General features: G+C 43.4%; 1 protein-coding gene across 1 annotated transcript in view; it reads right to left on the minus strand.

The window, feature by feature from the left end:
* Window positions 1-599: 599 nt before the first annotated feature.
* The window catches only part of LOC111157153 (glycogenin 2), a 35,855-nt gene continuing 21,361 nt past the window's right edge, over window positions 600-15,093 (minus strand). Inside the window, exons 8-10 of the mRNA XM_022518414.1 lie at window positions 6,100-6,204; window positions 4,870-4,977; window positions 600-2,274 (exon numbers count right to left, since the gene is read on the minus strand). Coding sequence (XP_022374122.1) covers window positions 2,113-2,274; window positions 4,870-4,977; window positions 6,100-6,204 — 375 coding nt within the window. The 3' untranslated portion in view covers window positions 600-2,112. The remainder of the gene's footprint in view (window positions 2,275-4,869; window positions 4,978-6,099; window positions 6,205-15,093) is intronic.

Genomic DNA, 15,093 nt, shown 5'->3' on the forward strand with positions numbered 1-15,093 from the left:
GCATGGATGGATGGGGAAGGGTCGATGGATGGATGGATGGATGGATGGAAGAGTGGACGGCTGGATAGATGGATGAAAAGTGGTATGATAGGTGAAGAAGTGGATGAAGGATGGGAGTGTGAGTGCTTGGATGAAAGGATGGGCTGATGGATAGATGTATGTATGTATGGATGGATGGATGGATGGATGGAATGAATGAATATGAAACATTGAAAAACAATACTAGGAAATGGGTAGCTTCCCTGGAGAGAACTTATAAAATTTCACACAGTGAGAAGTAAACAGTTCTACATATTTTACAGCTACTGGCAATTCTGAAAAAAAGGTTGGTGATTTAAATTTAACGTAGGACAGACACCCATGTCCCTTCCCTCTGTTACATATAAAATATTATTCTGATGGCTCAGAATGCATGCACACACACACCAGAAGGGACACCATGCTGCTGTTTTAAAATTTTAATTGAAGTGCATTAGCATCCATTGAAATCAGAAGATATAGACCAGAATGCATAACAGAAGTCTGTGTTGAACAGACACCTTAAGCCACTGAACTACTGCCCAGAAACAGGAGTTCTCTTCCCCACAGAAGCTGAACCAGACTCAAATATTCATCACCTGGACTCCTCCTCCTCAAGTATGTCAGACTCTGGCTCCTGCTTTTCGTAACCCAACACCACAGCACCCAGCACGCCTGGTCTTTCCCCAGAACAAGTTTATAGTGTTACTATAATGATTGATTACTATCCTAACTCAATCCCTATAAAGACTATATCATCACTTAGCCCCAGAAGCATCATGTGTGTGATGCCCAACCACGACAGCAGACCATTAGCCACCCAGACATAAAGGAAACCACCCCTCCGTAACTCCTGTCTTGCAAAAAAGCTCACACAACTACCGTCATGCACTCCCCCAGATTCCCCTACCCAAGGGCTCACCTGCTTGACACGATGTCAACGTGGCCAAACACACCCACCACGTTAGAGCAAAGCCACCACAACGTGGTCCAAACCTGTCTGTAGGAAACCCTTTGATGTTCCACAGTATGTGCATGATAAACAAACCATTCTAACTTTAAAAAAAAATCACATTTCCCTCTCTTTAGCATGGTGGTTCCCACTTTTAGGAGGTGGCCACGAGCTGTGACACTGTGAGAGCTGTTCCAACACACTGCATAAATTCACAAAATTAGGATACTTCTGAAGATGAGGATTTCCCGTAGAATAAAGCATCCAGTCTCATAAAACTGAGAATTCTCCCCTAAACAGCAGCACTGAAATGGTCTGAGGAACACGGTGACTTGACTCGTTACTTAGGACTGAGGTAGTGATATCCAGCAGAGCACAGTCAATTGTGATGGACGGCAAACAGATCCTGCTCACGTGAGTGAGGTGTCATCAGAACCACCCAGAGTAAACCCTAGGTTCTCTCCAACCAAGAAGACACCCCATCTGCCACAGCAGCTACAATCTCGCTTCCATGTTACAACCAGCATTTCTCAAGTCGGGCATCCGCCAACAGCACTTGGCAGTCCCACCAGGTTTTGCAGAAGAGAAACAACAGCTGTGTGTTGCTCAGACATGCTCCGCCAAGTCTACACGAGAGTCAGCCCCAAGATGTCTGAACGTCTACCTAGTCCCTAGGGAAAGGACTTTCCATCATCGAGGCTTCCTGAGGTCCTGAATACATATACTGGTGTCACTAGCTTAGAGGCAGAAGAGAATCTGCAGGGATGTCCAACCTTACGTGGGATAGAGATGGTAGCATTGCCCAAGGCAGCATCTTGGAGCTCCTTGAAGCAAGACCAGAGAGCATGAACAAGGGTCTACCAGAATTTTATCCCTGCTCCCATTTGCAGAGAAGGAATGATGTCTCAGGGAAGCCAAGAAGGCACGGATAGCTTGGATCAGCAGGGCAGGAGGGTAGGGGGGCTTTAAGCTGGGATTTTTATGGTCTACATTATTTTGTGAGGCACTCAAGTTGGTCAGCCATAAATAGAGGCACATGGTTGAACACCTGTTCCCTCCGAAGGGCCTGGAGATGTCTGTGCTCGCGGGACCATGCAACAGAACACTGCCTAACCACACACAGCACAACGTGACCCCTGGAGTTATTGCAGAAACCGGTCCAACTTCTCCTGGATGCGGGCGAACGCATCCTTCCCCATGTAATCGATGCGTCCCTCCTCCCATTTTCTCCTTTCTTCCTCGGGACTCAGCTCCTTGACCTTCTCTTCGATGGAAATCTCGAAAACAGACATGGCCAGGTCAACCTAGGGAGGACAAGCAGACAGAAGATGGTTTCTGGGGCCATCACAGGCATAACAGAACATCTGGCTTAGTGAGCAGTTCTACAAAGGAATCCCAGTTCTTTGGAGCAAAATATATGCCAAGATTCATACTCTTAGAAGATGCTTTTCGTGGCCACGTTTTGTGAAATCTTATAAAATACCAGTGTACGTGTGCTCACGTTTTCATAAGAAGTGTTTTAACTTTTACCACTAAACCGTTTTACACACCGTTTTACACACATCTGTACCCATTTAATGCTTGTACGCATCTGAAACCTCAATGTTCTGTATCACCGTATACAATCAAATTACATCAAGAAAATGTTCGCCTTATAAGAATAAAACCTATAGTAGTTTGGACAGCCTGCCAAAGCCGTTTAAATAATAACCTGTGGTTTTCTGGTTGCAAATGGCAGGGGTTTTAAACTTCTTAAAGCCAAAATATGAGAGAATAAATAAACACACATACATGCAAATACAATACACACACACACACACACACACACACTCATACACAGATGCTACAGGTGACATTCAGGTGTTCCCCAGATGCTGTGTGTGTCGGTGGGATGATAGCAGATGCCAGATGGTTACACTGGAATTTCGATGCCACTGGGCATATGAGACTTTCTACTCTGATTATTTGCAACAGTATGTTTGAAGAGTTTGTGCAAGTAATTTTCTACCCTTGTTCCCATTACGTTGTGTTCAAACACAGCCGTCCCATTGGCCAAGAAAATAGCAAGAGTTTAAAAAAAAAAATTTAGAGTTTTAAAAAAAAAATTGAGTTTAAAAAAAATTGAGTTTAAAAAAAAAGAGTTTAAAAAAGATGTTTTCCATTAGACCTTAGTCGTCCTTTTCTCTAAGAGCCCTTGGATTCAGGCTCAGTGTACGTCTGGGAACTAAAACTTTCCGGAATCAACAGGACCCATAAACTCCTTTGATGTTATGATACATGATATTATATAAAATAGTGAGGGTCATCCACAGTAGAGTGGAGACATGCAACGGAGGAAAAGTCAACTCGCCCCAGTTACATGTACAAGTCACGGAGTGCCAGCCTCCTGGGCACTCACAAGGTCCCCTCACCAGGAGGCATCCCCTGCAGGCCCATCACCCCAGAAGGTGGGAGTGTTACCGGTGCCATCTTGCTGGGAGCAGCCCTGAGAGCAGAGCTGGCACTACCTTTACAAGCCAGGCACAATCACGGATTCTTCCAAACCAGTGCTGGGTCTAACCCCACCCCCACTTCCTGCCTTCCCAGGTGGGCACCCCCATCTCCACCTCATGGATTAGGGAAGGTAATGAGCTCGCCAACCATCCCAAAGCCACCACACCACACGGCTGAGCTGTTAAATGACGTCTGCCCAGTAGCACATCAATACCATGTTACCCCCTAACCACAGAGCCTCAAAGTCCTACTGTAGGAGCTGGATATGTTCGCCATGCCACCAGCAGAGTTTCAGAAGAAACCCTATCATGGACACCTCTAGAGAGAAGTTCAAAATACTGCATTTGGCATTTATACATGGACAAAAGAAAAGGGAGACAAAGTGTTTTCTCCACTTTCTAGCAATACCAGAAGTACTGCTTTTCTCTGGCAGTACCTTCTAGTCAAGGTGTCGTGCAAACTAAAATATGTATTATATAGTGGGCCATCTTGCAAATATTGCTATAAACTAAATATCTGTATCCCCCCAAAATTCATACCGATCCGCAACAAGATGGTATGAGGAGGGGGGCCTTTGGGAGATGGTCTGGTCATGAGGGTGGAGACCCCATGAATGGGATTAGTGTCCTTATAAAAGGGACCCCAGAGAGCTCCCTCGACCCTTGCTCTGTGTGAGGACACAGCAACAAGACGGAGGTCTATGAACCACGAAGAAGGTCTCAGCCTGACCTTGGACTTTAGGCCCCCAGGACTGTGAGACATAAATGTACCATGAGCATAAGCACCTCAGGCTACAGTACTCAGCTAACAGCCACTCAAACAGACCCATGTTCAATACTAGGTTTCTTCAGAACCCAATGCCTGGCTCTAGAGCCATATTAACTATTACGTAAAGACCAAAAGGTGTCATTCAATCACTGTTAGAAAAAGATTTTTTTTCAATTGCTTTCATTCAATGTATCCATGGAAAGAAGAAAACTTAAGACAGGGACATCTGGAAGAGGTGGGAAAGCATGGCATACGCCATTTGGTTCCAAACATTCGCCCCCAGATTTTTCATCATCATCCTCTTCATTTGAGACAATGGCTCACTAGGCAATCATTCCAATGCTCGCCCACCATACGGAAGAACAGCAAAGCCCCAGACCGTCAATTAACTGTTGCAGAACAGTGTTTAAAGAGACAAAGGCCGTGATGATTCAGGACGGGAAAGAAAGTGACCAAGCACCCCAGGCAAATGCTGGAAAGGAGGAAGATGAGTCAGAGGCAACGAGAGAAGCAGGCAGGCTTATGTCCACAACATCAGGCTGGGCCTTGAGGTAGCAGTTGGTGTTTGAGGACTGCTGGCCCCAGTGATGGTGGACAGCATCCAGCAGGAGGGCCTGTCAAGATAATTAGGGTACCACCTCCAAAGAATCCTGAGGAATGGGGTCCCCGGTGACATCCACAGGGGGCTCCTGGCTTGGTTCCAAGATTTCCACAGATGGGCCACCTTCTGCTTTATCCACGGGCTGCTAGAAACATAACCATTCCATCGTTAGTCTGCAGACGGCTTCAGGCGACTACAGTTTTAACCACAAGGACTGAGAACTCCACAAGGGAGAAATGAGATCAAAGGAATGTGTCGTGTCGAACGGCCCTTTCCACAAAGAGTAGAAAGGGGAGCTCCCCCCTCCCACCTTCTCCCCTCACACCCACCATTTCTCACACAAGATGAGAGGCTGGAAGTTTTTATGGGATGCACCAAAGGTAATTTTTCAGACAAGGATTCGATGGCAATTCACACCTGAATAACGTGGGGTTAAGTGTATTGACCCACACACGGTCGAAAATCCACATGTAATTGTTGTCTCTCCCAAAACTAAACCATAAATAGCCTATTGTTGACCAAAAGCCTTACCAATAACATTAAAAAGTCAGTCAACAGATATTCTGCATATTCTATATATTTGCATAATCTATATGTTATAACCTGTATTCTTACAATAACGTAAGCTGGAGAAAAGAAAATGTGATTAAGTCAATCATAAGATGTGAAAACACATTTATAGGACTGTACTGTATTTATCAAAAAAAAATGTGTGTATAAGTGGACCCATGCAGTTCAACCCTGTGTTGCTCAAGGGTTACAAACTATATCGTTTACACCAAAAGTCCATGGAAGCATTTTACTAAGCTCGTGTCTCAATGAGCACAGCAGAGTCTGAGCTCAATCTTCTCATAAGGCACAGTAAGAAAAGCCCAGATTCCTGAGGGAAAATTTAGCAAGAACAGGAGTAGGACTCATAATCCTTCAACACTACCATTAAACATGGGTCCAAAATCCTACCAAAAAAAAAAATTTTTTTTAAGGGAGAATATATGTCCTGGTGATGTTACACCTTTGTCATTTCTAACTCTTCCTAAAGGAAAATAGACTAACCAAATGACCAACAGAAATTGGAACCGATACCCAGGTCCTATATAGACTGATTAATCACAGCATGTGTTCAAGGATGGGAAAACCATTCAGAAAGATCAAGGGATGAAGAAGAAAAAACATGGGGCGTCTTCTTTGGTATTCGATGGACAAAGACACACCAAGAAAACAACAGGAGGAGACATAGATGTGCGTAAGGAGTGTAAATGAGGTGTACCGAGGAGGTCTGGGTCCCTGAGGAGTCTGCACATTGGGGGGAGGGTGGCGACAATGGGTCACACCTCACTCCAGCGGATGTCTCAAGTTCAGGCCACCCTATCGTCTGTCATAAAGAAAGAAAGAAAAGGAAATTAGGACAAACCTCTTGCAAATATCCAAAAACACCCAATCTATTCTGTTTGCCTCCGCGATACAAGGCAGCGTGACAAGGAACAGGTGCGGGGCAGGTGATGCCAGGTTCACCAATTCCTGCATCTGCTCTTCTGTCCCCATCTTCCTTGTACCAAAGTGGAGCCACACGACGACGTCTCACCCACACCACTGGGATGCCATGTGAGTCACATCTACCGACGCAGGATACTTTCATTACCCTCTTTACTCACAGGTCAGGTGAAGAACAAGTTCCATCCAACCTCTTTCAACTGGGGTTCCATGAGAAAACAAACCCTCCCAGAAAGCAACTCGACTGACTGTTTTCTCAGTGCCTCTAAGGATGGTCCACAGCGAAGATCATTCCAGGAGGACAGGAGACGATATAATGCATGGTGTGCGATGACTGGCTTCAGCAGGAAGGCCTAACTTTCTCTCAGGGAGCCACAGTGGACAAGGAATGCCCTAGAAGAAGCTGGACCAGAACTCCAGGAGGATCTTGGACCCCTTGGTGACTGCCTGGAGCCCAACATGCCTTTGGCACCACAGCTGACTGGGACACAGACATAGATTTTTACCTATTTGGGGTTGTTTGTTATACAGCAAGCCTAAGCAATTTATGGTCAGGAAGCAAATGTGTGCCCACTGCTGGGGGCCATAAATGGGCCAAAGGCTTCTGCAAGACAGCCTGCCACAGAGGCTAGAAAATATTGAGACATTTCCCAGCTGTCCCTGCAAACACACTGCAGAAATCATGTGGGTGGGGTGGGTTGCACCTGTGATAGGAAAATAGCAAATGCATCTGGCAGCCTAGAACCCTTGAGACAACCAAGAAGCTGTAGGAAGATTATGAGCAGACAGTTCAGCCACGCGATGAGGCTGAGGAACCCATAAATGATGAGGGATTCAGGAGGGACCCTCTGAACACCACAGGCTTTCAGGAGGGAATGCGCTTAAAGGAAGACTGCAAATAGAGCAGCTCTTACAAACACAGAAGCCCAGTTTCACACCAGCTCAACCTCTGACCAGGTGTGGGCAAACCACCTCTATGAAAACTTACTGCCGGGGGGAAAAAAAAAGAAAGAAAAGAAAAAAGAAAACGGGCAAAAAAAGCAATGCTTTCTGGATGATGATGGTAGTATGATTCAGAGCTCCCAATGATCTCTGTAATTTTTCCATATGCAGTGTGTTGTGTGGTATCAAAAATCCACTAGCACAGAGCCAGACAAGACCAAATGAATGAAGACCAAGAGGAAAAACAAAATCAAACCATAAGAACAGACCTACATGAAATCCAGATATAAGATTGATCAGACATGGACTATAACCAAGTACAAGAAACATTTTAAATAAAGGGACAAGTTGGAGAATTTCAATGAAGTATGGAAACTGCCCTATTAAGTATTTGATGTTTATTGGGGTCAAAAACACAATAAGTGAAATTAAATGCTCAGGATGTGTGTTTAACAACTGATTAAATGCAATGAAAGAGAAGATCGGTTAACTGGAAAGTAGGCCAGTAGAAAGAAGCATGGAAAGACAGGTAGGAGGAGAATGTAGAGAAGGGAGTCATGGATAGAGCAAACATGGTACCAAGTCATACTGAAGATGTAATTGGGATTACAGAGGGTAGGAGAGTGGGGAGAGGGAAGGAGAGAAAGAGGGAGACAGAGAGAGAGAGAGAATGGGCAGAAGGAAAATAGGGTCAAGCTACAAATTCCCAGTAGAAGGAATATAAAGAATAAAAAACCCAGAGTCATAATTATAAAACAGATGACCAAAGCCCAAGACAGAAATCTTAAGAGCAGCCAGAGCTGCTCTATTAAACACATATGATCCCCAAAAGAGACAAACGACCCTCAAACACATACACATGAGCCTGGAAGATGAATTTGCAGAGAAATAATGGCAGTCAGAAGATTAAGAAACATCATCTGAGTGCCCTCGTAAAAAGAACTACCAAGTGAGAATTCTACCTCCAGGAAAAGATGGCCCCACATGAAGGTTAAATAAAGGAATTGTCAGATACACAAATGGAGGAGGGAGATTTTCAGCAGGAAGCCTGAATTAAAATAAGTGATAAAGGAAGTTCTTTGGGGAGAAGACAATGATTACTGATAGAAAGAATGAAATATGGAGTGAAAATAAAGTGACAAAGCTAAGGGAACTTGGACTTTATAAAGTAGGTATACAATGAAAATAGACAACAAGAGAACAAAATGTGGAGGGAAATGAACAGTTTGAAAGCCTTCTGGGGTTCTTCTATTCCCTAAAGCGGAAAAGAATATATTACATTATGTCAAAGTTAGGAATGAAAACTGGAATCTCCAGGTAACCACTTAAAAAATAATCAAAATAATGCAAACTGACGTGTAAATAGAGGTTAAAATGGAAAAATAAAAATACACTAACCAATCCAAAGAAAGATTAAAAAGTGAGAAAAAGATCTTTCAAATCAGTGATAATGAAAAGCAAACCCAAGGGACAGATTTAAACATAAATGTACTAGTAATTAAATTTTTTTTAAAGATTTTATTTATTTATTTGACAGACAGAGATCACAAGTAGGCAGAGAGGCAGGCAGAGAGAGAGGAAGGGAAGCAGGCTCCCTGCTGAGCAGAGAGCCCGATGCGGGACTCGATCCCAGGACCCTGGGATCATGACCTGAGCCGAAGGCAGCGGCTTAACCCACCGAGCCAATTAAATGTCAACAAACTACCCCCAGGTAAAAGGCAAAAAAGTATTCAGGTAAAAAAAAGACAAAAACCTCATTCTGAACATCTTGAAGAGTTACATTTTAAACATAAGAACACAGAAAGGGGGGCAGGAAACATGTAGAAGACATATCATGTCAGTAGTAACCAAAACAAAGATTTAAGCCAATAAATTTACATAGAAATATATCATAACAACAGGAAGAGATGCCAAGAATATATAGTAACTTTAAATGTTTTGCTTTGTTCACAGCTTTTTTTGCAGTATAATTTCCACACTATAAATTGGACTAACCTGTACATGTTCGCAAATTTTGACCCAATCAAAGAGAGTAAACACATATCATCCCCAAAAGTTTCCACAATAATCTCTCCCTCCTTCCTCCACCATCCCCAGAGAATGGTCCCTGTAAATTATTTTACATTTTCTAGAATTTTACAGAATGGAACCACATGGTATGTTTTATCTTTTGTCTGGCTTCTTCAACTCGGTATAGTTATCCTTTGCCACTTTGCTGCCTGGATCAAAAGTTCTTTCATCAAAGAGGCAACCCACGGAATGGGAGAAGATATTTGCAAATGATAGTACAGGCAAAAGGCTGATATCCAGGATCTATAAAGAACTTCTCAAACTCAATACACACAAAACAGATAATCATGTCAAAAAATGGGCAGAAGACATGGACACTTCTCCAATGAAGACACACAAATGGCTATCAGACAGATGAAAAAATATTCATCATCACTAGCCATCGGGGAGATTCAAATTAAAACCACACTAACACCACCTTACACCAGTTAGAATGGCCAAAATTAGCAAGAGAGTAAACAACATGGGTTGGAGAGGATGTGGAGAAAGTGGAACCCTCTCACACTGTTGGTGGGAATGCAAGTTGGTGCAGCCACTTTGGAGAACAGTGTGGAGATTGCTTAAGAAATTAAAAATAGAGCTTCCCTATGACCCTGCCATTGCACTACTGGGTATTTACCCCAAAGATACAGATGTAGTGAAAAGAAGGGCCATCTGTGCCCCAATGTTCATAGCCACAATGGCCACGATTGCCAAACTGTGGAAAGAACCAAGATGCCCTTCCATGGACGAATGGATAAGGAAGATGTGGTCCATATACACAATGGAATATTAAGCCTCCATCAGAAAGAATGAATACCCAACTTTTGTAGCAACATGGACGGGACTGTTGGAGATTATGCTGAGTGAAGTAAGTCAAGCAGAGAGTCAATTATCATATGGTTTTGCTTATTTGTGGAGCATAAGGAATAACACGGAGGACATGGGGAGATGGAGAGGAGAAGGGAGTTGAGGGAAATTGGAGGGGAGATGAACCACGAGAGACTGTGGACTCTGAAAAACAACCTGAGGGTTTTGAATGGGCGGGGGGTGGGAGGTTGAGGGAGCCTGGCGGTGGGTATTAGGGAGGGCACGTATTGCATGGAGCACTGGGTGTGGTGCATAAACAATGAATTCTAGTACACTGAAAAGTAATTTTTAAAAAATAATGAATAAATAAAAAGTTCATTCATCTTCATTACTGAGTAGTTTTCCAGTGTATGGATGGACCACACTTTGTTCATACTTTGACCTCTGGATGTCCACTTGAGTTGTGTCCCATTTTGAGCTATTACAGATCAATCAATCTGCAGGGCACCTGGGGGGCTCAGTCAGTTGAGCATCTGCCTTCGGCTCAGGTCATGATCCGAGGGTCCTGCAACTGAGCCCTGAGTCAGGCTCCCTGCTCAGTGCGGGAGCATGCTTCTCCCTCTGCCTGCCACTCACCCTGCCTGTGCGCGCTCTCTCTCTCTCTCTCTCTCAAATAAATAAAATCTTTAAAAACAAAACCAAAAGCAAATCAATCTGCTATTTTTGTATGAACATCAACATTCACTTCTCTTGAGAAAATACGTAGGAGTGGAATTGCCAGATCACACACTACATGCATGATGGACATTTTAAGAAGTTACTGGGCGGTGTCTCACTTGCAGATGATGTAATGGTATGTATAGAATAACCAAAAAAATCCAGACGGAAGCTTAGCGTTCACAATGACACTATTTATCATAGCCTCACAATCCACCAAAAACCAGGAGTAAGTCTAGCAAAATGTATGCAAGGGCTTTACTTAAAAAATTAACATATTGGGAGAAATTAATAATTATTGAAAACTAGAAATACACTAAGTCCATTGAGTGTAAAACTTAAACTTTGGTGATATCAGTCTTTCTAAAACCCATCTATAGATTCAACGCAATCCCAGTCGAAATTCCAGAAGATTGTTTGTTTTCCAAGACACTGCAAAGCCGATCCTAATATATGTACAGAAATTTAAAGAAAATTTAGAAGAGGTAGGGAAAGAAGAAAAACAGTGAAGGGCTTGTATGACCCATATTGAGACTTTAAAGCCTCGGTAATTGTGGCAGTATGTAACTGGTGCAAGAAAGGGAAAAAATGAAAGAATTGAAAATCTGGAAATGGATCCATTCACGTATGGAAAAGGAAACATGACAAAGCACGGGGGGATAATGGTGTTGCTGATTACCCCATGCCGTTAATGGGGTAATCTGTTAATGCCAGACCCCCATGTAACAGTTGTGAATGTTGACCCTGAACTCATGTACTACCTAACATCCATTCCAACGGATTATACAGTTATCTATAAAAGATAGAAACAATAAAAAATTCTGTAAGACAACCAAAGTGATTACCTCCATGACCTTCGTTTAGGGACCGATTTCCTAAAAAAGTAAACAATACATAGTCCTCATCAAGGAAATATGAAATCCTGGCTAAACTATGAACTTCTATTCATTGAAGGATGCCGTGTGAGGATTCCAAAGGGAACAGAGTAGGAGAACGTATTTATACTGTAGTACTGAAAAAGAACTTGGATCTGAAATATGTATAAATTGTGAAGACTCAAACTTAAAAAAAAAAGGAAACGCTGCAGAAAAACAATGTTCAAAATATTTGAACGAGCATTTCCCAGAGAGTCAAAGCTTGATAAGCACCTACCTAAGAATTGGCTTATGTTAACTCAATGCCATCTCATACATGCCAAGTAAAACCAGGAGGAGATGCCCCATGTGCTTACTGGTGCTTTGGAAGAGAGCTGAAGACCTCAAGCTATCAGGACTCCCCCACCCCACTAGGGGTGCAACCACTTGCCAAATCGTTGGCTGAATCTATTAATGCAAAAGGATACACATGCGTGCCCTCTGATCGAACAACCCCACCATTAAGGATAACCTCTCCAAAAATGCTTAGGAAGCGCAACAAGATGCATATATAAGGGGGTTCCTAGCGGGGTTACCCGTGTTACCCAAAATGGCAATGTGTCCTCTAGTATTAAACAATACATTATATCTTCCTACAATTTGATAATATGCAGCCTACGGAATCAATGAACTGTCAAATCCCTCAACAAGACGAATGGATCTCCTAAAGATGTCAAGTGAAAGACACCAGACCTAAAAGTACATACTGTTGGATCCCGTTCATAAGGAGCTCAAAAGCACTCACAAGTAAGTGGCGTGGGTCAAGGTCAGGATAGCTTTACCTAGTGACTGGGAGGATATGAGAGGTCTTTTGGGGGTGAGTTTCTGGATCTGGATTATGGCGATTTAGGATTTTTTTTTTACTCTGAAAATACATCAAGATGTATACTTACCACGTATCACATGCACTCCCCCCTTTTTTACATGTATGTTATCCCTCAACAAAAAGTTTTATGAAAAAACAAAGATGTTCTAAGAATCCACAGTAAAAACAACCGATAACTTCAAAAAACTAACGGGCGTTCCTTTAAAACTTCAAAAACTTTTAAGTTTTAAATTCCCTTAAATCTTCAAAAAACTAAAGGGCATTTCGTGAACTTTATCTCCCCACCCAGGATACTGGAGTACATAACACTTGGCTATGAAGACAGTAAATGGCAAATATTTTTTTTCTCTAATACATTAATTTATATATGGGAAGAAAATTAGACACTCAGCTTTAATTTTAAAAAAGGAGACCATCTTGTTAACGCTGTTGCCATCATTCGAAGGCTGCTATCTACAATAAGGATCCCAAATTCAGGACCTAGCTCTGTATATTAACAGGCATTTATGAAAATAATTTTTTTTTTTTTTAGACTGGGTTCCAGGTCCCCAAATTAAAGATTCAGATCAATAAGTCAACACATGGCCGGTAGGTGGCAGTGACGTTTCATAATTAATTCCAAATAAGGCCTTCTGCCCCGGGGTACTATCCCCCAGATACTGTGAAAGCATCCTTTCCTTTTTATTTATTTATTTTTTTGTTTTTCTTTTTTGTTTCAAGTTTTAATTTAAATTCTAGTTAGTTAACTTGTAGTGTAATATTGGTTTCTGGAGTTGAATTTAGGGCCGCATCCCTTCCTTTTATTTTTTTTTTTCTAAAGATTTTATTTATTTATTTGACAGAGAGATCTCAAGTAGGCAGAGAGGCAGGCAGAGAAAGGGAGGGAAGCAGGCTCCCTGCTCAGCAGAGAGCCCGATGTGGGGCTCGATCCCAGGACCCTGAGATCATGACCTGAGCTGAAGGCAGAGGCTTAACCCAGTGAGCCACCCATGCACCCCATCCCCTCCTTTTAAAAGCATGAGGACTTTACTGCTTTTAGAGACACATGCTTATCATCAGTCAAGCCCTGAGATGTCTTCAAGAGTCCATCACCACAATGCATTATTCACAGGTGGTAGGATGGAAAGGCGGAGACAGATGGGGCAGGAATAGGAGATTGAAGGATGAACCAGATACCCCGAAACACTCTTCCTTGTATATATTCTTTTTATTCCAACAAAGTGTGCAGTGTGCTGTGGACTGCCAGCGTAACCACCACAGCTGTTTAGGGTTGAGTCTGTATTTACGTATCCAAGTGGTTTTGTTTCCATCTCCAGCCCTTTCCCCAGCAGCTGCCCATTCCTGAGCTCTTTTCTGGATCCGTGTCCTCCTCCCTGGGAAATAGGATGCACATGAGGGGTGCTCAGAGTACTCTGCCCGGAGCCCCTTCCCCTCTGAGTGTCCATGACACAGAGAAGTGAACTTGGCAGAGTCTCAGACACCTGAGTCCTCCCCCCCACCCTCCCACCGCCTTTTTCCCTTGGATCATCAAAGATAGCAATGTGTAAACATTTGAACAGACAAGAATGCCTTCCTTTTCTGCCTCTTCATGCTTAGAGGATCCCTTCTTCCTCTGAGCACTTTAATACAAATCAAAGTTAGGCATCCAGGTGGGTCATCCTGTACTCCTTCCTCCGGCAGCTTCCTTTGCAATCTGCAGACACAGGTCCTTCATTGCAGGGGCCTGCTGTCTGGAAATGTTTGCAAGGCCTGGGGTGTGGGAGTGTGTAGCTGAGTTGGAACAGGGCCAGTCCACTAGGGCTGCCAAGACGAGAGACTGGAGTTCCACCGTTACTTGTGAGGACTAGTTGATTATCCTGAACTGAGCACACTCAACCCACCCAGGGCATCATCTCCCCTGTACCCACCGCTGGCCTTGGGCTCAGACTGCACTGAGCAGAGCAGGATGGCAGCCCCAGGTCCCATCTACAGACCCCACTTCCTGTAGAGACACAGAAGGGTTTTCATTTTCAATGACATTCCTTGTCTTGTATGAGGATTGTTCTGAACCCACTTTTCTCCAGTTCTTAGGATCTTTTCCCACCATCCTCCTTTCCCCACTATTACCCCTTAAGGATGGGGTTGGGCTCGGGACCAGAGCAAACTTGTCCAAGTGGCACCACAATCTTCTGCCACGGATGGAGCCAGCTGACCCCATGTCTGGGCTGCTGTGGTGGACTTGTGTGCTTGGATTGCCATGGTCCAGCTCAGCAGGCATCGAGGGAACCCCGTCCTGAGATGGAGATTCTTTCCATCAGCTTTGCCCAGAAGCCCTGGTCCCTTTTGCAGGAAAATCTCGCCTGGCCTAGCTCAGTCGGCTTGGGTTGAAATGCTGCTTGTAAACACACAGGCACAAGGACGTCTGTTGTGTACGTCAAAGGTTCAACAACAATTATGAAGCCACAACTAAGGTATGAAGCAAAGACCAAGAAAAGCCACAGCAATCAAGGAAATCAAAATTAAAGAACCAAAT

This window comes from Enhydra lutris, unplaced genomic scaffold (assembly GCF_002288905.1).
Source record: "Enhydra lutris kenyoni isolate GAN:26980312 unplaced genomic scaffold, ASM228890v2 scaffoldscaffold52, whole genome shotgun sequence".
In the NCBI taxonomy this organism is placed as follows: Eukaryota; Metazoa; Chordata; class Mammalia; order Carnivora; family Mustelidae; genus Enhydra; species Enhydra lutris.